The following is a 21,082-nucleotide window of genomic DNA, read 5'->3' on the forward strand; positions in this document are numbered from 1 at the left end:
TGACTAAAATCTATCACTTGACTGATTTCTAATTTTTTTTTTTTTTTGCGGTACACGGGCCTCTCACTGTTGTGGCCTTTCCCATTGCGGAGTACAGGCTCCGGACGCGCAGGCTCAGCGGCCATGGCTCACGGGCCTAGCTGCTCCGCTGCATGTGGGAACTTCCCAGATCGGGGCACGAACCCGTGTCCCCTGCATCGGCAGGCGGACTCTCAACCACTGCGTCACCAGGGATGCCCTCTCATTAATTTTGAGTATCCTTACTTTTAATCACATTTCCTAGAATTAATTAAAAAGGTGTTTTCTAAACTTTAAAGTGAAAACCACAAAGAGAAAGAGCAACAGATACATAACACTTAAAAAGAGAGACTTTTTTGACCTACCAAATTAGAAAAGAAAATGAGACTAAGGGTGAGAACAAGAATGAAATATCTAATGTACGCAAGGTATTAGTGAAATGGAAACGCTGCCAAGAACATATCCTGGAAATATTCTTTAGGAAATTTACTTAGTGCATATTGAATGTAAAAATACTAATATCCTATAATTCAGTAATTCTACTTTTTACAACTGACTATAGAAATAGAAGGTACCACAAAACTTTATATACAAAGATGTTAACATAAGCATTATTTTTTAATGATGAAAAACGAAAAACCACCTAAATATGCCAAAATAGGGGAATCTGTTTCAAACAAACCACTCTATTCTTTCCAGCTTACTCATTTCATGAAGAAACCCAAACTCAATAATCCTCCTTCTTGTTGGGATAATCCATGGATCCTACCAACTTTTCACTGTCCCTCACTGCCTGATATCCTCTCTTCACAAACAAAGTTTAATTTCCAATCATTGCAGACTTTCCCTTGCTTTTAACCCCCTTTCCCTTCTCTTCTTTAGTAGTGAGCATACTTGCCTGGGAAACCACTAGTCTGGGTCAACACACTGACAACTCTTGAGTCTGCACCTCAGCCAGTAAATATGACCAAAGAAAAATAAAACGGTAAAGTTTATTTCAATTAACAATCACTAAATTCAGTTGGACTCTTAATGCATCCTAGAGTAATGTGTTTCCTTAGTCCATTCCTTCTCCCACCTTCTTAGATCACTATTTCATACTTTCTCCTCTGTCTTCAAACCAGCAACCCTCCACCCTACTGTCGCTCTCAGATGATAATCTTGTTTCTGATTTCAGTGAAAAAATTGAAGCAATCACAACAGAACTGCACAACATCCCACAACCAACATCTTACCTACAGTTTTGCCCATATATTTTACATTCTCTCTTGTTCTTTTTTAAAAATATATTTATTTATTTTTGGCTGCATTGGGTCTTCGTTGCTGCACGTGGGCTCTCTCTAGTTGCAGTGTGCTCATAAGATGTGGTTGTTTTGGTATTGATTCTTTTTTTGAGCCGGGGATACTCTTCGTTGCGGTGCACAGGCTTCTCATTGTGGTGGCTTGTCTTGTTGTGGAGCATGGGCTCTCGGTGCGTGGGCTTCAGTAGTTGGGGCACGCAGGTTTCAGTAGTTGTGGCTCACTGGCTCTAGAGAGCAGGCTCAGTAGTTGTGGTGCACGGGCTTAGCTGCTCCATGGCATATGGGATCTTCCCAGACAAGGGCTCGAACCCGTGGCCCCTGCATTGGCAGGCGGATTCTTAACCACTGTGCCACCAGGGAAGTCCCCTTTCTTTAGCATTTGACACAGTAAATGGCTCTCTTTCTGAAACACTCTTTTCTCTTGGCTTCTAGGACATTATATTTCCCTGGTGTTCTCCTACTTTGCTGATTGGCTCTTGGTCTTCCTAACTTTTAAATGTTGGCTTACTCTCGGGCTTAATTCTTGTACTCTTCTGTTTTATCTACATCCATTCCCCAGGTAATCTTATCTACTCTCATGGCTTTTAATATGATCATGTCAATAACTGTCAAATTTTTATTTCCAGCTTGTCCTCTCTTAACTCTAACTTTAAATAAGTCCCCTACATACGAACCTTCAAGTTGTGAACTTTCAAAGATTTGAACGTGTGTTCTTAAAACTGCAGTTTGCCCTCCGTCTCTTATTGCTGACAATCCTTCAGCTCTACCATCTTCCACCTCCTCTCCCTCCTCCAGTCAGTAATTCTTCTTGCCTGTTCACTCAAAGCCAGCCCCTGTATGCCAGCTGTGGTACTGTACTACTGGACTTTTCAGGGTACTGTACTATAAGATTAAAAATGTTTATTTTTTTGCTTGTTTCTTTATGTATCATTTGTGTGAAAAGCATTATAAACCTATTACAGTACAGTACTATATAGCTGTGTTAGCTGGGTACCTAGGCTAACTCTGTTGGACTTTACAAACAAACTGAACTTACAAATGCACTCTCTGAACAGAACTCGTTCATACACAGGGGACTTACTGTATTTCGAGGAGCTACTTGAACAGCTCCTGGGCATCTCATACTTAATATAACCAAAACTGGGGCTCTTGGTATTCCTCCTGTAGACTTTCCCATTGCAGGTACTGGGAACTGCATTCTTCTAACTGCTCAGGCCAAAGTCCTTGATTTCTGTCCCTCTGACACCTCCACAATCAGCTACACCTTTAAAACCTATTCAGAATCTAATAATTTCTTAACACTTCAGTCCAAGCCACCACCACCCCTTGCCTGCATTACTTCACCAGCTTTCTACTTAATATCCCTGCTTCTGCTCTTACCCCCTGCAATATACTCTCAACACAGCAGCCAGAACATGCACTGAAAACTTAAGTCAGATCTTGTCCTTCTGTACTGAAAACCCCAGTGGCTCACCAGAGTTCAAGTCTTCACATGTTCAGCAACTCCCTACATTATCTGCAATGTGCAACACCTTACCTCCTTTCACTTCCCTCATCTTCATGTTGTCCCATCACTACTCCTCATCAGCATGCTCCTGACCAGACCCTGCTCTCCTTATATATCTATCTCCCTCACTTCCTTCAGGTCTTTATTCAAAGGTAACCTGGTCAACTTCTCTAAACTTTTAATCCGAACACTATCATTTTATTTTCCCGTCCCTATTTTTTTCCTCTGTTTAACACTTATCACCATCTAAAACACTGTACATTTTACTTATTGTCTGATTTCCATACTAGAGTATATAGTACCACAAGGGCAGGAATTGGTCTGTTTCATAAACACATATCAAGTGCCTAGAACAGTGTTTGGGCATGTAGCAGGCACTGTAAATATCTGTTAAATGAACGACTTCTTAAATAAATTAAGTTATTATATCCCCATTGGATTTTTTTTTTTTTTTTTTTTTTTTTTTTGCGGTATGCGGGCCTCTCACTGTTGTGGCCTCTCCCGCCGCGGAGCACAGGCTCCGGACGCGCAGGCTCAGCAGCCATGGCTCACGGGCCCAGCCGCTCCGCGGCACGTGGGATCCTCCCGGACCGGGGCACGAGTCCGCGTCCCCTGCATTGGCAGGCGGACTCCCAACCACTGCGCCACCAGGGAAGCCCCCCATTGGATTTTATTAAGTAGCTATTCATTTTTTAATGAAAAGTTTGTAATGCCACAAAAAATGGGCATCCAAATCCTTCCTACATCACAATACATTAAAGTCTCTCTTGCAAAGTGGTAGTGTGTATACACTGAAGAACATGTATGGGTCTAAGACTAACCCAAATCAGAGTTCAAACTCTTGACTTCTACCACTTTCTGTCAGTATGACCACTAGCTTATTATTTGAGCTTTCTGAACCTTAGTTTCTTCATAGAAAGATAAACAACCCTTTCATAAGGTTACTGGAAGAATAAAAGGAGATAATGTACGTAAATTATCCTTCATATATTAAGTGTTGAATAAATGTGTCAGTACTAGTACTTTATATTGATTGTTCAATATAATTCCTGGATGACTTAGATTATACTTGTCACGTTTTTTTACGTTAGGCAGTGAAAACACAGATGTTTTTATATTACGCTCTAGTTTTCAGCATATCTGGAATATTCCATAATTTTTGAAATAAGAAAAAATATCCAAATTCTGACTAAAAACCAGTCAGAATTTCTAACTCCTCTTCACAGGGCTTAAATCTCTATACCCCAAAACATAAATTTAAACATAAACTCATATGTCTATCTTAAATAGAGTAGGGGATAAAGGCTCTTCCTTTTTTAAAGATCTGTGGTTTATCCCAATATAAGCTAGAATCTTAATATTTCTTACCTCCTCCCCCTCAGGTGGAACATCAAGAGATTGGAAGAAGATACTGACAAAGGTGTTTCTATTAACAAAAAATTTCGCACAGTAAAATGTAAGATCTACCGTATGAAATCGTTATTATCAAAATCTTCCTGTAACACTTTCAGAGAAGGAATGGAAAATACCTGAAAGTCACCGTCTTGATTAGGGAGTTGACAGGTATAATTCCTAGCGTAAAGGTCACTGACCCGAAGGTCAAACCTTAAACACATGTCACAGCATCAAAGGCTGATTTTTACTTCTATATCAAAACATCACATAATTATGATCATACTACTTGCGTAAAGAACAGTGTAAGATTATCTCCCTGAAGGCTTTTGAGGAGAACCAAGGCAAGAAAGTACTAGTTTAACAGAATTCATTCCCTTGTAAAAGGGCCCTTGGGGGAGGGGAAGGGAATTGAATGAGGAAGTGACATTTCCCAAAGAAGAGAGAGGCTCCATTATACATGGCTAATTAATTGTAAATAAGGTGGTCTTCTGGTTGGGAATGAGATGAATTGCCAGGTCCAACTTAAAAATCAGACATATGCAAACATGAAGTTAAAAAAGTAGAGTTACACAAAAATTGTTTTGGCTTTGCCCTTCAGAGGGCAGGAGGAATGAAGAAAGGAATGAAAATGGTACAAGAGTAAAAAAAAGAACTATGTGGAAACAAGATTTTATAAAAGGAACTATCTCTGAGATCAGCGTATTTATTTACCCAATGCACTCCACTAACTTTTTAAACTTTTTCCCCCCCAGATTCTTCTCTATAAACAACTTTGTGCCATCTGTTTTTGCCTAAGACATACTCAAAAGTATTTTGTGAGGTATATGAACTATAACTTTCCCCCAAAAATCAAAATTTGAAAAAAACTGCAAATATAGGCTAATGTCTGCTAGATCTTTTTGAAAAGGGCTTTGCTATTCCTACATTCATGTGACTTAATTTAAAAAAACTTCTTCAAGAGCAAGGATTGTTCATAGAACTGTTATTTTTATTTTTTTATTTTTTTATTTTTTGCAACTACAAGCATGATGAAATGAATAGGATGGCTTCCCCATCCTCAGATTCTTGATTTGCAGTTCCAAATATTCGTGGTATGCAATAACCCATACTCTCTCCCCACTCATCAGGATGATGTACTTTTTACTTTCAGTAGGTTGAAGTGGAGGGTATGATTTAATATTACCCTTACTCATGGAACCTAAAAGAAAAGCAAATGGTAGAGCAGCAGGTGGGTGACAGAACAAAAAAAAAAAGAGGGAAAAACATCCACAGGGATCTTTTCCTTCTCTCCTCCTCTCTCTCTCTGAAGAAAATGTATAAGTATCTATTTCCAACAGATAGTGAGTAGGTGATAGAAATGGAAATAAAACATCTATAAAAGGGAGACAGAGTTGATGAGGGAAGAGACTGTCTCCCAGGAGGCTTCTGAGCAGGATTATGGTAAGAAAGAGTAGTAATTTAACAGAACCCATTCCTAGTAAAAAGGCATGTGGGGTGTGAGTAATGAAGTATTATTTTATAGCAAGGCAAAATAACACACAGGTAGAGAATTGTAAATAAGATGGTCATCAAATGTCTTGCCAGGTTGAAGTAAAAAATCAGACACATCCAAATATACAAAAGTGGAGTCATTCAAGAAATTTGTTTCTTTTTTTCTTTTTTTTTTTTCTTTCAGGCAGCTGGGGGGAAAATAAAAGGTAAGGAATTGGATCTGCCACTCACTGAGTTCCTTCACTAACTCATGCTTCTACTCATTAGCCCCATCCTGAAATATCAGCATAAATGCCAATTCAATTTTCCTTAACACCCAGCTCACACAATGCCAAAGATCCTCAACAATTTCTGGCCTACAGGGATACAAACAAGAATTTTAAGGTACACGTGGGAATTTACATGTCCTTCAAATTGAAAATCTACCTGTTTCTCTGAACAGTAATTCAAAAATAATCTTTGGTTAGCGATGAGAAAATTTAATTAGTCAAAGCTTTCTGCATCTTTAAGGCAGCCATAATTAGTTCTAATGCAATGATCTACTCTATTAGGTCTCCTTTATACTATACTGCTGTTAGTCTCAGCATGTTACAGATTATATTCTCTATAACTTTTTAAAACATGCTTAAATGAAATGATAATTATCTTCCCCAAAGAAGTATGTTCTCCTGATGACCCACCAATAAATCCAGAAAAAGGAAGCTGCTTTCTTTCAAACTAGAACAAAAACCACTTCAGATCAGTTTTTGAAATGTCTGTTTTTAACTATAATCTAGTGGGATGGTAAATTTATCAATCAATAAATACAAACATCATTGTTAAATTTATAACAGGTAATAAATATATCAACATAACATCTACTGCCAAATAACTGACTTTAATGAATTTATGTTCAGTACTTTTAAAAGTCCTAAGATGCTTACTTTAATTTCAACTTGTTCTTCCATTTCTTTAGTTTTTATTGTAGTATATTCCTTTTCAAGCCTGAGAAAGAAAAAAAAAAAGTTAAAGGTATGCTTTCATTCCAAACTAGTTACGGAAATTATAAAATTTAAAACCATATATTAAGACAAAATACAATTTTGTTATGTTCCCCCAACTTATGACTTGAGATACTTGAAATCAGAAACACCATCTCAATAGTTATACAAGCTACCACGAAAAAAAAAATTACTTCAAAAATAACAAATGTAAGAACCACACAAAAGTAAACTTTAGAAAGTAAAATGCTATAAAGCACTAGAGAACTGAGTTTAGAGATTCTATTCAGCCCTTAACTTACAGAAGAAGCACAAACCCTTCCCTCTCAAATTAAAATACACTGATAAAGTTCAAATGGATCTTAACTAAACTTGACTAGAAATTTGTAAGGGGAGAAAAGGAACAACTCTTCCTAACAAAAAATTCCAGTTAATAAATGTAGAAAGAATGAGGCAAATATAAAAATCACCATTAGAACTCCACAATAAATAACTGCCAATAGGCAAGAAAAATGAATGAATGCTAAAATTAGTGGGTAAAAGTTTAAGCACAGTCTCAAAGTATCTCTCCCCAAATATTTACTAATTACAAAGGAAAAAATAGTAAATTTATAGTACAGGATCTTAGCAGACAGCATCTGAGCCAAATGATGAAGGTTAACATCACCGGTAATGCATACTGACATGACACACCCCCTGTTAAAAAGTACTGAAAAAGGCGGCACCTCACCTCTGTGGTATCCTTCCCAATAATGCATATCCTCAATCTAATCAAGAGAAATCATCAAACCCCAATTGAAGGACATTCTAAAAAATATTTGACCAGCTCGCATCAGAAGTGCCAAGGTCAGAAAAAACAAGAAAAGACTGAAGAACTGTCACGGACTGTAGGAGAGTAAGAAATGACAAACAAATGCAAGGTACTATTTTTGCAACTCTACTATAAACACAAAATTATCTTAAAAAATTATCAGCCATCCAAAAATTAATCCTACCAAATTATTTTTATACCTTACTCTCAATCAAAAATGTTAATAACAAGTTAAACCCTCCAAATAATAACCAGGTCCCACAAAACTTATAGCTTCTTTTAAAAATCAAGTTCTCCCTCAAAGGACAAGAATCTATTATGTACTATGTATAATTTCATTTATCTCACAGAACATTTTTTTTATTGTGGTAAAATACACATAACAAACTTTACCATCTTAACTATTTTTAAATGTACAATTCAGTGGTATTAAATACATTTATAATGTTGTGCAGCCATCACCACCATCATGTCCACAGCTTTTTTCATCTTATAAAACTGAAACTCTGTACCTATGAAACAGTAACACCCCATTTCCCCCTCTCACCAGGCCCTGGCTACAACCATTTTACATTCTGTCTGTGTGAGTCTGACAACACTAAGTATCTCATATAAGTGGAATCATACAGTATTTGTCCTATTGTGACTGGCTTATTTCACTTAGCATAATGTCCCCATAGTTCACCCATATTATACCATACATTGAGCATCTCTTTATGTGCTAACTGACCATTTATATCTCTTCTTTGGAGAAATGTCTATTCAAATCCATTGTCCATTTTTTAATCCAGCTGTTTTGGTTTTGGCTGTTGAGTTTTAAGAGTTCTCTATATATTCTAGATATTAATCTTTTATCAGATATGTGATTTGCAAACATTTTCTCCCATTCTGTGGGTTGCCTTTTTCTGTTGAATGTCTTAGAATACACAAAAATTTTCTCAAAGTACAGTAATACTTTATTTTTAAATTTTATGAGCCTCTAATGGATAGAACTTTTCTGAATTTTTTATTTTTATGTTTTCTCCCAGTTTTATTGATATAACTGACATACAGCGTCGTATAAGTTTAAGGTGTACAGCATAATAATTTGACTTATGTACATCATGAATTATTACCACAATAAGTTTAGTGAACATCCATTACCGCATATAGATTTTAAAAATCAATTATTTATTTATTTACTTTATTTATTTTTGGCTGCATTGGGTCTTCGTGGCTGCCTGCATGCTTTCTCTAGTTGCGGCAAGCGGGGGCTACTCTTCGTTGCAGTGCACAGGCTTCTCATTGTGTTGGCTTTTCTTGTTGGGGAGCACGGGCTCTAGGCACGCGGGCTTCCGTAGTTGTGGCTCGCGGGCTCTAGAGTGCAGGGTCAGTAGTTGTGTCACATGGGCTTTGTTGCTCTGTGACATGTAGGAACTTCCTGGACCAGGGCTTGAACCCTTGTCCACTGCATTGGCAGGCGGATTCTTAACCACTGCGCCACCAGGGAAGCCCCAACCTGTTACATTTTTAAATTAAAGTTGTTCCGCTCTAGGGCTTAAAATAGAAAAAAAAAATTTTTTTCCTTGTGATGAGAACTCAGAATTTACTCTCTTAACAACTTTCATATATAATGTACAGCAGTGTTACCTATCTTTATCATGTTATACATTACATCCCCAGTACTTACTTATCTAAAAACTGGAAGTTTGTGCCTTTTGACTGCCTTTATCATTTCCCCCTCTCTTGGCCCCCACCTCTAGTAACAACAAATCTGATCTCTTTTTCTATGAGCTTATTTGTTTCTGAAATATAACCGACCTACAACACTATGTTAGTTCCTGGTACACAACATAGTGATTTGACATTTCTATACATTTCAAAAGGATCACCTAACAAAGCTATTACATAACTACTGACCATACTCTCCACACTGTACACTTCACACTGAGGACTCATTTTGTAACTGAAAGTTTTTACCTCTTAATAATCAAATTTAAAATTTTTCATGAACTTTAGTTTGTCTATTTTTTCTTTTGTTGTCTGTGCCGTTGGTGTCATATGCAAGATATCATTGCCAAATCCAATGTCATGAAGCTTTTGCCCTATGTTTTCATCTAAGAGTTTTAGTTTTAGTCCTTAGATTTTTGATCCATTTTGACTTAAATTTTGCATATGGTGTTAGGTGAGGGTCCAACTTCATATTTTCGCATGTGGATATCCGGTTTTCTCTGCACCATTTGTTGAAAGACAGTCCTTTCCATGTTGAATGGTCTCAGCATCCTTGACAAAAATCATTTGATCATGTATGTAAGGGCTTATTTCTGTCTTTATTCCAGTGCCAACCTGTTTTGATTACTGTAGCTTTGCAGTAAGTTTAGAAATCAGGATGTGTGAGTCCTCCAGATTTGTTGTTCTTGTTCAAGATTATTTTGGCTATCTGGGGTCCTTTAAGGTTCCATATGAATTTTAGAATGGGGTTTTCTATCTGCAAAAAAAAATGTCATCAGTATTTTGATAAGTGTTGGGAGCCAAGAAGTTTTCGCCATTAGAAGATGGCCGACATCCTGCTTCTCTTCCTGCTTAATGAGATAAAAGCCCGCGCCTAAAAACAAAAGCCCGCGCCTAAAACGAAAGCCCGCGCACGCAGCACCAATGATAATTTGCCAAGTACTTCCCTTATTCTGGATCCCGCCCCCCTTTCTCTGTACTGTATAAATACAGCTACTGCAACAATAAAGGTTTGAGGCTTGATCAGGATTTTGTCTTGCCTCCATTCTTTCGCGTCTCCTGCCCCTTCTTCTCTTTTCAACCCCTACAGGTTCCTCCTCGGACTCACAAGGATTTGTCCTGCTGGTCGGGACTCCCGGGGACGCCCGGGGCCGAGCACAATTGGCGCCCAACGTGGGGCCCGAGGAACGGATCCTAACGGAGGTAGCACGCTTACGAACGCCTGGCCAGGCACCCACTGAGCCGCCGCGAGAGTGAACTCGAAAGTGCGGCTCGATTAGGTCCCCGGAGGACTAGCCGCCCTTCGGCAGTTGTGACCGGTAGAGAGTAAGGTAAGTGGAGCTTAAAAATGGGACAGGAATTGAGTTCCCACGAACTCTTTCTTCAGGGGATCGAGGATTCCCTCAAGATGCGAAAGATTAAGGCTAGAAAAAAAGATTTGCGTGATTTTTTTATATTTTTGTCTGATGTTTGCCCATGGTTCCCACAAGAAGGGACGATAGATAAAAAATGTTGGAATCGTGTAGGAGATTGTTTAAATGATTATTATAAGGCTTTTGGGCCTTCTAAAGTACCTGTGACTGCATTTTCATATTGGAATTTAATTAGAGAGATTCTTATGGGTCATTCTTTTGACCCCGATGTCCAAAAGGTTGTTGAGACCGGAGAAACAATTCTTAAAGCAGCCTCTCGCCCCCCTTCAGTTTGTCCATCCGTTACCATTGATATGGGTTCAAATGAAGATTTCCCAAAAATTCCAGAAACTGATCATCAATGTCCCACAGATAATAAAACTGTCCCAAGGATTTATCCTTCCCTTACTGCTATTAAGGGTGGTCCCAATGATGACCAGCTTTCCCCCCAAGACCAGGAAACTCTTGATGAGCAGGCTGCTCGTTATCATCGCAAGGATGACCCCTGGGGATTTCCCCTTTTGAAGCCTCCGCCATCTTATAATACTTCTCACCAGATGCCTGCCTTTAGTGCCCCTGCTCCCATTGCCCCCCTAACTGATCCCCTTCGACAGGCTAAGACAGCCTTAACCCAGGAAATTTCCTCTTTGAGAGACGTTTTACAACAAAAACGGGAACGTTTAGATCTCCTAAAGGAGCTTAGAGCCCTTGAAGTGGAGCTTACTTCTTTAAATTTCTCAGGAAGTCCCAACAAACCCCCACTTCGACAAAAATCAGGACCCATTAAATTAGCTTTCCCTGTTACTCGCAGTCAGAGTCTACCCACCCAAGGTGGGATTCAAGCTGAGGATAGTGAGGAAGGAGAAGAAGAAGAGGGAGAAGAATCTCCTGAGCCTGATGAGGGACCAGATATTCATGATCCTTCTAGGGGTGGTCATTTTGAACATAAATATCGCCGCCTCAATTTAAAACATATAAAAGATCTAAAATCTGCTGTTAGCAATTATGGGCCCACAGCCCCTTATACATTGGCAATCTTGGAGGGATTAAGCGATCGCTGGCTGACCCCAAATGATTGGCTTACCCTGGCTCGCGCCACCCTTTCTGGGGGAGATTATGTTTTGTGGCGCACTGAGTTCGTGGAAAATTGTAGAGAAACTGCTCAACGAAACGCTGAAAGCAGAACTTCCCGGACATGGACCCGAGATAAATTACTTGGCCGTAGCCCCTATGATTCCAATGAGGCTCAGGCTGCTTTTCCCCCTGGTCTGTTGGCTCAAATACAAAATGCTGGCCTTAAGGCCTGGCGCCGCCTTCCGCCTAAGGGTTCGGCCACAACTTCTTTGGCGAAAATTCGCCAGGGACCAGAAGAGCCTTATTGTGAGTTTATTAGCCGCCTCACGGACGCCACCGAACGTCTGGTGGGCGACAGTGAAACTGATAACGCCTTTGTTAAACATTTAGCTTATGAAAATGCTAATCCGGCCTGCCAGGCTGCCCTTCGGGCTCATCGTGGTGGTAGCCTTGCTGATTATATTAAATTGTGTTCCGGAATTGGTCCCTCCCATTTTGTTGGCCTTGCAATAGGAGCCGCCCTAAAAGATTTTATTTAAAGACACATCCGCCCTAGACAAACAACAAAAAACTTGCTATAATTGCAAACAACCTGGACACTTTGCCCGGGATTGTCCACTATATAGACAAGGACAGTCATCAAAGGCTAACCCACAACAACCCCAACATAAATCCCGAGCTCCTCCCACCACCGTTTGTCCTCGCTGTAAAAGAGGCAAACATTGGTCTTCGGAATGTTATTCAAAAACGGACATAAATGGCCAAAAAACAGGGAAACTTTTCACGGGGCCAGCCCCTGGCCCCTTCCTTGGAACCGAACCAAGGGGCGATTCGGTTTGTTCCTCAAAAATCTGGACAAGTTCCCCTCACCCAGACGTTGGCTGCCCGAGCGTCTTATTAAACCTATAAATTCTATGAAATAATGAAAATTATCCAGGGCCCTTTTCCCTGAGATTGTATTTCTTTTCCTTTTCAGAAAAAGATGGAGATCCTCTTGGCATTGAAAAGACGACAAAGACAACAAGGACTATCCGTTGTGACCCTGATCCTGTCATCTTTGCTGGTTGTCAGCCAGGCTGAACCCCCTCCACACTTGCCTCAGAATTTAACCTGAAGCAGAACCAAAAGATGATTCTGGCTGCCCCTCCACTGGAGCGGCATGAGACAGAGACATGCCTACCCCCCTCTTTGATGGGAGGGTATGGGTACCGAGTTGAGTGTGACAGCAAAGCATGCACAAGGGAAAACCTTTATACATAAGGTAATCTCTGTTATTCCCTGTGAGTATACCTGAATTATGAAAGAGGCTGGTATCTAAACATTGTTTTTGGCTTCAGTATCTAAGATTATTCTTGGCTCTGCCTCTCCTCCCCAAAAGATACCAAGAGCCAGCAATGGTGGACACACATACATTGTCCACGGGAGGATTCAGGTCACTACTCCCTCACTCGGTTAATGCCCACCTCCTTAAAAGAAATAAAAAGGGAGGAGATGTTGGGAGCCAAGAAGTTTTCGCCATTAGAAGATGGCCGACATCCTGCTTCTCTTCCTGCTTAATGAGATAAAAGCCCGCGCCTAAAAACAAAAGCCCGCGCTTCCAACGAAAGCCCGCGCACGCAGCACCAATGATAATTTGCCAAGTACTTCCCTTATTCTGGATCCCGCCCCCCTTTCTCTGTACTGTATAAATACAGCTACTGCAACAATAAAGGTTTGAGGCTTGATCAGGATTTTGTCTTGCCTCCATTCTTTCGCGTCTCCTGCCCCTTCTCTTTTCAACCCCTACAGGTTCCTCCTCGGACTCACAAGGATTTGTCCTGCTGGTCGGGACTCCCGGGGACGCCCGGGGCCGAGCACAGATAAGGACTGCACTGAATCTGTAGATCATTTTGGGTAGTACTGACATCTTAAGATTAAGTCTTCCAATCCTTGAATATGGGATGTGTTTCCATTTGTTTATATATTTAATTTCTTGCAGTAATGTTTTGATGTTTTCATTGTACAAGTCTTTTGCCTCCTTGGTTAAGTTAATTCCTAAGTATTTATTTTGATGCTACTGAAAAATAAAACCTTTTCACTGATCCACTGGTTGTTTAAGAGTGTGTTGTTTAATTTCCAAAAAATTGCTGTTTCCGGTTTTACTTCTGTTATTGATATCTAACTTCAACTTGTTATAGCTGGAGATGATATTTTGTACATCTCTTAAAATCAACTGAGACTTAATAGTGTTGTTGTTATTGGGTAAAGTGTTCTGTGTATCTCTATTAGATATAGTTGGTTTATTGTGTTGAGTCCTCTATTTCCTTACTTATATTCTCTGGTTGTTCTATCCATTACTGAGAGTGGGATACTGAAGTCTCCAACTACTACTGTAGAACTGTCCATTTCTCACTTCATCTGTCCATTTTTGCTTCATATATTTTGATAGTCTGTCATTGGTGTATAAATATTTATAATTGTAACACCTATTGCTATATTGAACCTTTCATTAATATATATTACCTGTCTTTGTCTCTTGGAAACATTTAAAATTTAAAGTCTGTTTTGTCTGATATTACTATAGCTACCTCTGCTCTCTTTTGTTTACTATTTGCATGGAATATCTTTTCCCAACCTTTTGCTTTCAATCTATTTGCATCTTTGGATCTAAAATGAGTCACCTGTAGATAACATGTAGTTGGATCATGTGGTTTTCCCCATTCTGCCAATCTATGTCTTTTGGAGAGTTTAATTCATTTACTTTTTTTTTTTTTTTTTTTTTTTTTGCGGTATGTGGGCCTCTCACTGCTGTGGCCTCTCCCATTGAGGAGCACAGGCTCCGGACGCGCAGGCTCAGCGGCCATGGCTTACGGGCCCAGCCACTCCGCGGCATGTGGGATCTTCCCAGACCACGGCATGAACCCGTGTCCCCTGCATCAGCAGGCGGACTCTCAACCACTGCGCCACCAGGGAAGCCCATTAATTCATTCACTTTTAAAGTAAGTACTGATAAGGAAGGACTTACTGTAATTTTGCTATTTGTTTGCTATATGCCTTGTAGCTTTTTTTGTCCCTCATTTCCTGCATTATTGTTGTCTTTAGTGTTTAGTTGGTTTTTTTGTAGTGAAATGCTTAAATTCCTTTCTACTTTCCTATTGTGTATATTCCATTGTTATTTTCTTTGTGGTTCCATGGAGATTATATTAACATTCTAAAGTTATAATACTCTAATTTGAATTTATAGCAGCTTAACTTCAATAATATACAAGAACTCTGCTCTTTTATAGCTTCTTTCCCACCCCTTTTGGTTACTGGTCACAGAAACATGTATTTATACATTGTGTGCCCCAAAACACAAACTAATGATTCTTTTAAATCTATTAGTCTCCTAAATAATGCAGAAAACAAGATTTGGAGCTATAAACAAAAATTACAATACTAGTAACTTTTAGACTAATAATTGCTTTTTAAAAAATGTATTAATTTATTAAATCATGTAGAAAACAAAAAGTGGAGTTACAATCCACTGTGATAATAATAGTTTTCATAATTGCCCATGTGTTTGCCTTAAGAAGTTCATTTTGTGAGATGACTTTAAGTTACTGTTTCGTGAGTGTCCTTTCATTTCACCCTGCAGGAATGAGTATTTCCTGAGGGGCAGATCTAGTGATAAATGAGCTTAGCCTTCATTTACCTGGGAATGTCTCGATTTTCCCCTCACTTTTGAAAGACAGTTTTGCCAGATACAGGATTCCTGACTGTTTTTCCTTTTAGCACTTTGGATATAAAGGCCCACTTGTCTTCTGGCCTCCAAAGTGTCTGATGAGAAGTATGTTTATAATCTTATTGAGAACCCCTTGTACATAATGATTGGCTTCTCTTTTGCTGCCTTCAAGATTTGCTCTCTCTTTGCCTTTTGCAAGTCTGATTATAATGTGTCTTGGTGTGGGGTCTTTCTTACATCACTTTACTTGGAGTTAATGAGCTTCTTAAATGTTTATATTCATGTCTTTCAACAAATGTGTTAAGTTTTCAGCCATTATTTCTCCAAACATTCTATCCTGCCACCCCACCTTCTCAGATTCCCACAATATGTATGTTGGTCCACTTGATGGTATCCCACAGATCCCTTAGGCTCTGTTCACTTTTCTTAGGTCTTTTTTGTTGTTGCTATTCCTCGAACTCAGTTATTTCCAGTATCCTATCTTCAGGTTCACTTATTCTTCTACCTGCTCAAATCTGCCTTTCAATCACTCTAGTGAACTTTTCATTTCAGTTATTGTACTTTTCAGATCCAGAATTTCTTTTTGGTTTCTTTTTAGATTTTCTATCCCTTTACTGATATTTCCATTTTGTTCATACATCTTCTTTACTTTTCCCACAGCTTCCTTTATTTCTTTGAGCCTCTTTTAAAGTTTCTATCTACCAAATATGCAAAGAAGTTTCCTTCAGATACAGTTTATTTTTTTCCTTTGAATGGGTCATATTTTCCTGTTTCTTCACATGCCTTGATTTTTTTGTTGTTGAAAACTAGATATTTGAATCTAGTAATGTGGTAACTCTGAAAATCAGATTCTCCCCCTCCCCAGGATTTGCTGGGGGGTTTTTTGTTTTTGTCTTTTTGATTGTTATAGGCTGTCTCTGTGTTGATGACCAACCTGAGCTGTAAACTTACGGTATCCACAGGTCTTTTCTGAGCCTCTCCCTTGGGCATACACAGTCACATTTTAATTTTCTCCATATACGCAGTTGTTTTTGAACGTTCTAGTCTTTTGTGTCTGGCTCCCAAAAGCGGAAAAAGAAAAAATTGAAGGGGAGAAAAGGGCACGAGCCCTTTAAATCTCTTGGCAGTCTCTTCAGCCAGATGAAGAGGTGCAACAACAGTGGAGAGACGTGCGACATCAACGGGGAGATGTGCAACAACAACTTCTTTGCACCTGTCCGATCAAAAACAGTGATCAGGAATCAGAGCACAGATCCCCAATATGTGGAGGACATGGTCTTTCTTGCCCACCCTGACTCCCATAAGCTGCATGCAGGCTGTTCCAGGAATACAAGCACAGCTGCCTGTCAGTGGCTAAGGGGTAGAGAATGGGTAATGTGCTAAGAGCTGAACTGATCAAATTAACTGCAATTTACCATGCCTACCCCTAGAAGTTACAAGTCTTCAATAGACTTCAGAGTTCCAAAACAGTTAACATCAGACAGATTCTGCCAGTGCAACTACTGTCTAGGTGACAGACAGATTCCTGGTGCTTCCTACTCTGCCATCTTTTCACAATCTTCTGTCCACAGTGCCTATGTAATATGCCAATTTTGAGGCTTAGAAAGAAGGAGAAACTTGCCTAAGGTCACACCCTTAACTGCTACACTGCTATGTCTCTTACTTTGGTATGTCTAAAAGAATACAGGATATCCAAAAAATTTTTGATTCTAAAAAAGTGTGAAACATTTTGAGCAATGGCTGCACTGTTGAAATAACTTTATAGCCTTCACAAATGACTACTGTGAAGCAGATATTTTGTAATGTATTGTGATAAATGTCATCATTACTCATTCACAAACCTAAAACAAAACACTACGAGTTATCATTTAATCCTTGATTCCCAATTCAGTCACCACATGTTCAATTCAACCACCTTAACACTATCTAAAATTCAATATTACTTTTTCATCTGCATTGATAATTTTTTTAAACAAACTTTATTTTTTAGAACTGTTTTAGATTTACAAAATAATTAGAAGAGTATAGAATTTCTATAAACCCCATCCCCAGTTTCTCCTAGGTTTAAACCTTACATTAGTATAGTACATTTATGACAATTAATGAACCAATATTAATATATTATTAACAACTAAAGTCCATACTTTATTCAGGTTTCTGAAGTTTTTGGCTCATGTCCTTTTTCTACTCTAGGATCCCATCCAGGATACCACACTACATTTAGCTGTCACGTCTTCTTAAAGTCCCATGGTTAGGACAGTCTCTCAGACTTTCCAAGTTTTTGATGACCCTGACAGTTTGAGGAGTACTGGTCATCAGGTGTCCTGTAGAATGTCCCTCAACTGGGATCTGTCTCATGCTTTGCTCATGATTATATTGGTAATATGGGTTTTGGGGGAGGAAGACCACAGAGGTAAGTCCCATTTTCATCAAAGGTATAAACTATCAACAGGATACCACTGTTGATGTTGACCTTGATCACCTGGCTGAGGTATGATCAGGTTTCTGCAAACCTACTTCCAAGTAGCTGCAAAGCTACCTCCCTCTCCCTTCACTGGTAGTATTTTTAGGCCTTTGTTATGGTTTATCTAAATTACTAGAGGAATCTTTTAATTGTTCTTGCTACTTGCCAGTTTCTTAACTCAATTTTTCTAAACACTATTACCAGAGTGGTATTTTTGGGGGACTTCCCTGGTGGCACAGTGGTTAAGAATCGGCCTGTCAATGCACGGGACACGGGTTCGAGCCCTGGTCCGGGAAGATCCCACATGCTGTGGAGCAACTAAGCCCATGCGCCACAACTACTGAGCCCGCGCTCTAGAGCCCGTGAGCCACAACTACTGAGCCAACGTGCGACAACTACTGAGCCAACGTGCGACAACTACTGAAGCCCGTGCACCTAGAGCCCGTGCTCCACAACGAGAAGCCACCACAATGAGAAGCCTGCGCACCACAACGAAGAGTAGCCCCCATTTCCCTCAACTAGAGAAAGCCCATGCGCAGCAACAAAGACCCAACACAGCCAAAAAATAAAAACAAATAAATTAATTAATTTTAAAAAATCAGGGCTTCTCAAAAACCAGTCTGAAAACCACCTAGTAGTTCTTAATTTAAAAAAAAAAAAAAGACGACTCAGTGGATTCACACAGATATAAATAAATAAATAAATAAGCAAGCAAAGAGATAAAAAGAGAAAGAAGGGAAACCTCTTACTTATGCTAGAATGCCAATTAATAAGGAAGGAATGAGGGAGTGAGACAATCATAAACAGAGCCAAATATGGGGAGGGAAAGTTTGGTAAGGAACAGGATATTATATAACCTCAAAGTACCTTGACACAAATTACTTACTCATAAAAGACAAAATAATAACTTTATAGTAGTGAAATCTGGCAGACATCACCTTATTAACCAAGTGATCAAAGCTAACATCATCTTCCTTAAAAAAGTAAAAGTAGAGCTACCATATGATCCTGCAATCCCACTCCTGGGCATATATCTGGAGAAAAACATAAGCTGAAAAGATACATGCACCCCAATGTTCATAGCAGCACTATTTACAATACAAGACATGGAAGAAACCTAAGTGTCCATTAACAGCTAAATGGATAAAGAAGATGTAGTATATACACACTATGGCCTATTACTCAGCCTTAAAAAAGAATGGAATAATGCCATTTGCAGCAACATGGATGGACCTAAAGATTATCATACTAAGTGAATTGAAGTAAGCCAGAGAAAGACAAACAGCATATGATATTGCTTATATGTGCAATATAAAAAAATGATACAAATGAACTTATTTATAAAACAGAAATAGACTCACAGACATAGAAAACAAACTTATGGTTACCAAAGCGGGGAGGATAAATTAGGAGTTTGGGATTAAAATATACACATTACTATACATAAAATAGATAACCAACATGGACCTACTGTATAGCACAGGGAACTATACTCAATATCTTGTAATAACCTATAATGGAAGAGAATGTAAAAAAAGAATAAATATACACATATATATGTGTGCGTGTATATATATATATATATATAGATATAGATCTATATCTATATATATATATCTGAATCACTTTGTTGTACACCTGAAACTAACACAACATTGTAAATCAACTATATTTCAATAAAAATTTAAAAATAAATAAATAATTGTTTTTAAAAAAAGGTAACATCATCAATATTGAGACAAGCCAAGACTGATGAGAAGATACAATATTATTGGTATACCTGCCAAAAATGCGCAACCTGAATCTAATAATGAGGAAATGTTAGATAAACCAAAATTGTGGGATCTTCTACAAAATAACTAGCCTGTACTCTTCAAATATATCAAGGTCGAGAAACACAAAGCATTGAGAGAGCATTTCAGATTAAAGGAGACTGAAATGACACTATTTACAATACAAACATGGAAGACCTAATGCAATACACAGTACTTTCCTGGTGGCGCAGTGGTTAAGAATCCACCTGCCAATGCAGGGGACATGGGTTCGAGCCCTGGTCTGGGAAGATCCCACATGCCGTGGAGTAACTAAGCCCGTGCACCACAACTACTGAGCCAGCGTGCTGCAACTACTGAAGCCAGCACGCCTAGAGCCCATGCTCCACAACACGAGAAGCCACCGCAAGAAGTCTGCGCACCACAACGAAGAGTAGCCCCCACTTGCTGCAACTAGAGAAAGCCCGCATGCAGCAATGAAGACCCAACACAGCCAAAAATAAATAAAATTAAATCTTTAAATAAATAAATAAACAAATTGCAATACATGATCCTGGAGGGTCTGGAGTGGATACAGGACCCAGGGGGGTAAGGGATTAAGGGTGGGGAGTGGGTAGAAGTTGGGGATGGGAGGAGGAGATCGTTGTAAGGAATATTATTGGGACAAATTTGAACTTCTTTTATGGATTAGAATACTATTGTATTTATGATAACTTCCTGATTTTGATTAACTGCTGACTTCGGTTTAAAGAAAAAAAAAAAACCTCTGTTCTTAGGAAGTACATATTCAAGTATTTAAGGAAAAAGGGCACAATATCTCAACTTACTCTAAAATGTGTCCTCCCAAAAATAATGGGTATGGATTTTACTTACACACACACACACACATATTATTTTATTTATATATATGCACGTGGGGGGGGAGGAAAATAAAACAAATGGGGCAAAATGTAAACAATTGGTGAATTTGGATAAGTGGCATAAGGGAGTTCCTTGTAGTATATTTGTAACTTTTTTGAAAAGTTTAAAAGTATACCAAAATAAAAATTACAACAAAAGAAGCCAAAGGCTAAGACTGCTTGCTTGCAACATTCATATCTTAAAGAAACCTCTAAACCACATGTGAGTGATTAGTGAGCAGTTGAAACATGGCTAATACAACTGATTTAATGAATCTTTAATTCTATTTAAATAGCCACATACAGGTAGTGGCTACCATACAGGACAGCACAGCTTTAAATACCTCTAGGTTCCCACCATGTTTCAAACTTCACTGCCTATTACACTCCCATTTGCCTACAGTACAGTCACACTGGCTTTTTACTGTTCTTAAATACATCAATCATTCTTATTTCATTACATTTACTGCTCTCTCAGCATGAAATATATTTGCTCAGATAATCACATGGCTCCCTCTCTCACTTCCTTCAGCTGTCTGCTCAAA

General features: G+C 38.9%; 1 protein-coding gene across 4 annotated transcripts in view; it reads right to left on the bottom strand.

Moving 5' to 3' along the window:
• The window catches only part of EVI5 (ecotropic viral integration site 5), a 211,682-nt gene that overhangs the window by 104,358 nt on the left and 86,242 nt on the right, over nt 1-21,082 (bottom strand). For all 4 annotated transcript variants that reach the window (XM_032652186.1, XM_032652180.1, XM_032652169.1 and 1 more), the window contains exon 10: nt 6,636-6,696. In XM_032652186.1, coding sequence (XP_032508077.1) covers nt 6,636-6,696 — 61 coding nt within the window. The remainder of the gene's footprint in view (nt 1-6,635; nt 6,697-21,082) is intronic.

Source organism: Phocoena sinus, chromosome 1, assembly GCF_008692025.1.
Source record: "Phocoena sinus isolate mPhoSin1 chromosome 1, mPhoSin1.pri, whole genome shotgun sequence".
NCBI lineage: Eukaryota > Metazoa > Chordata > Mammalia > Artiodactyla > Phocoenidae > Phocoena > Phocoena sinus.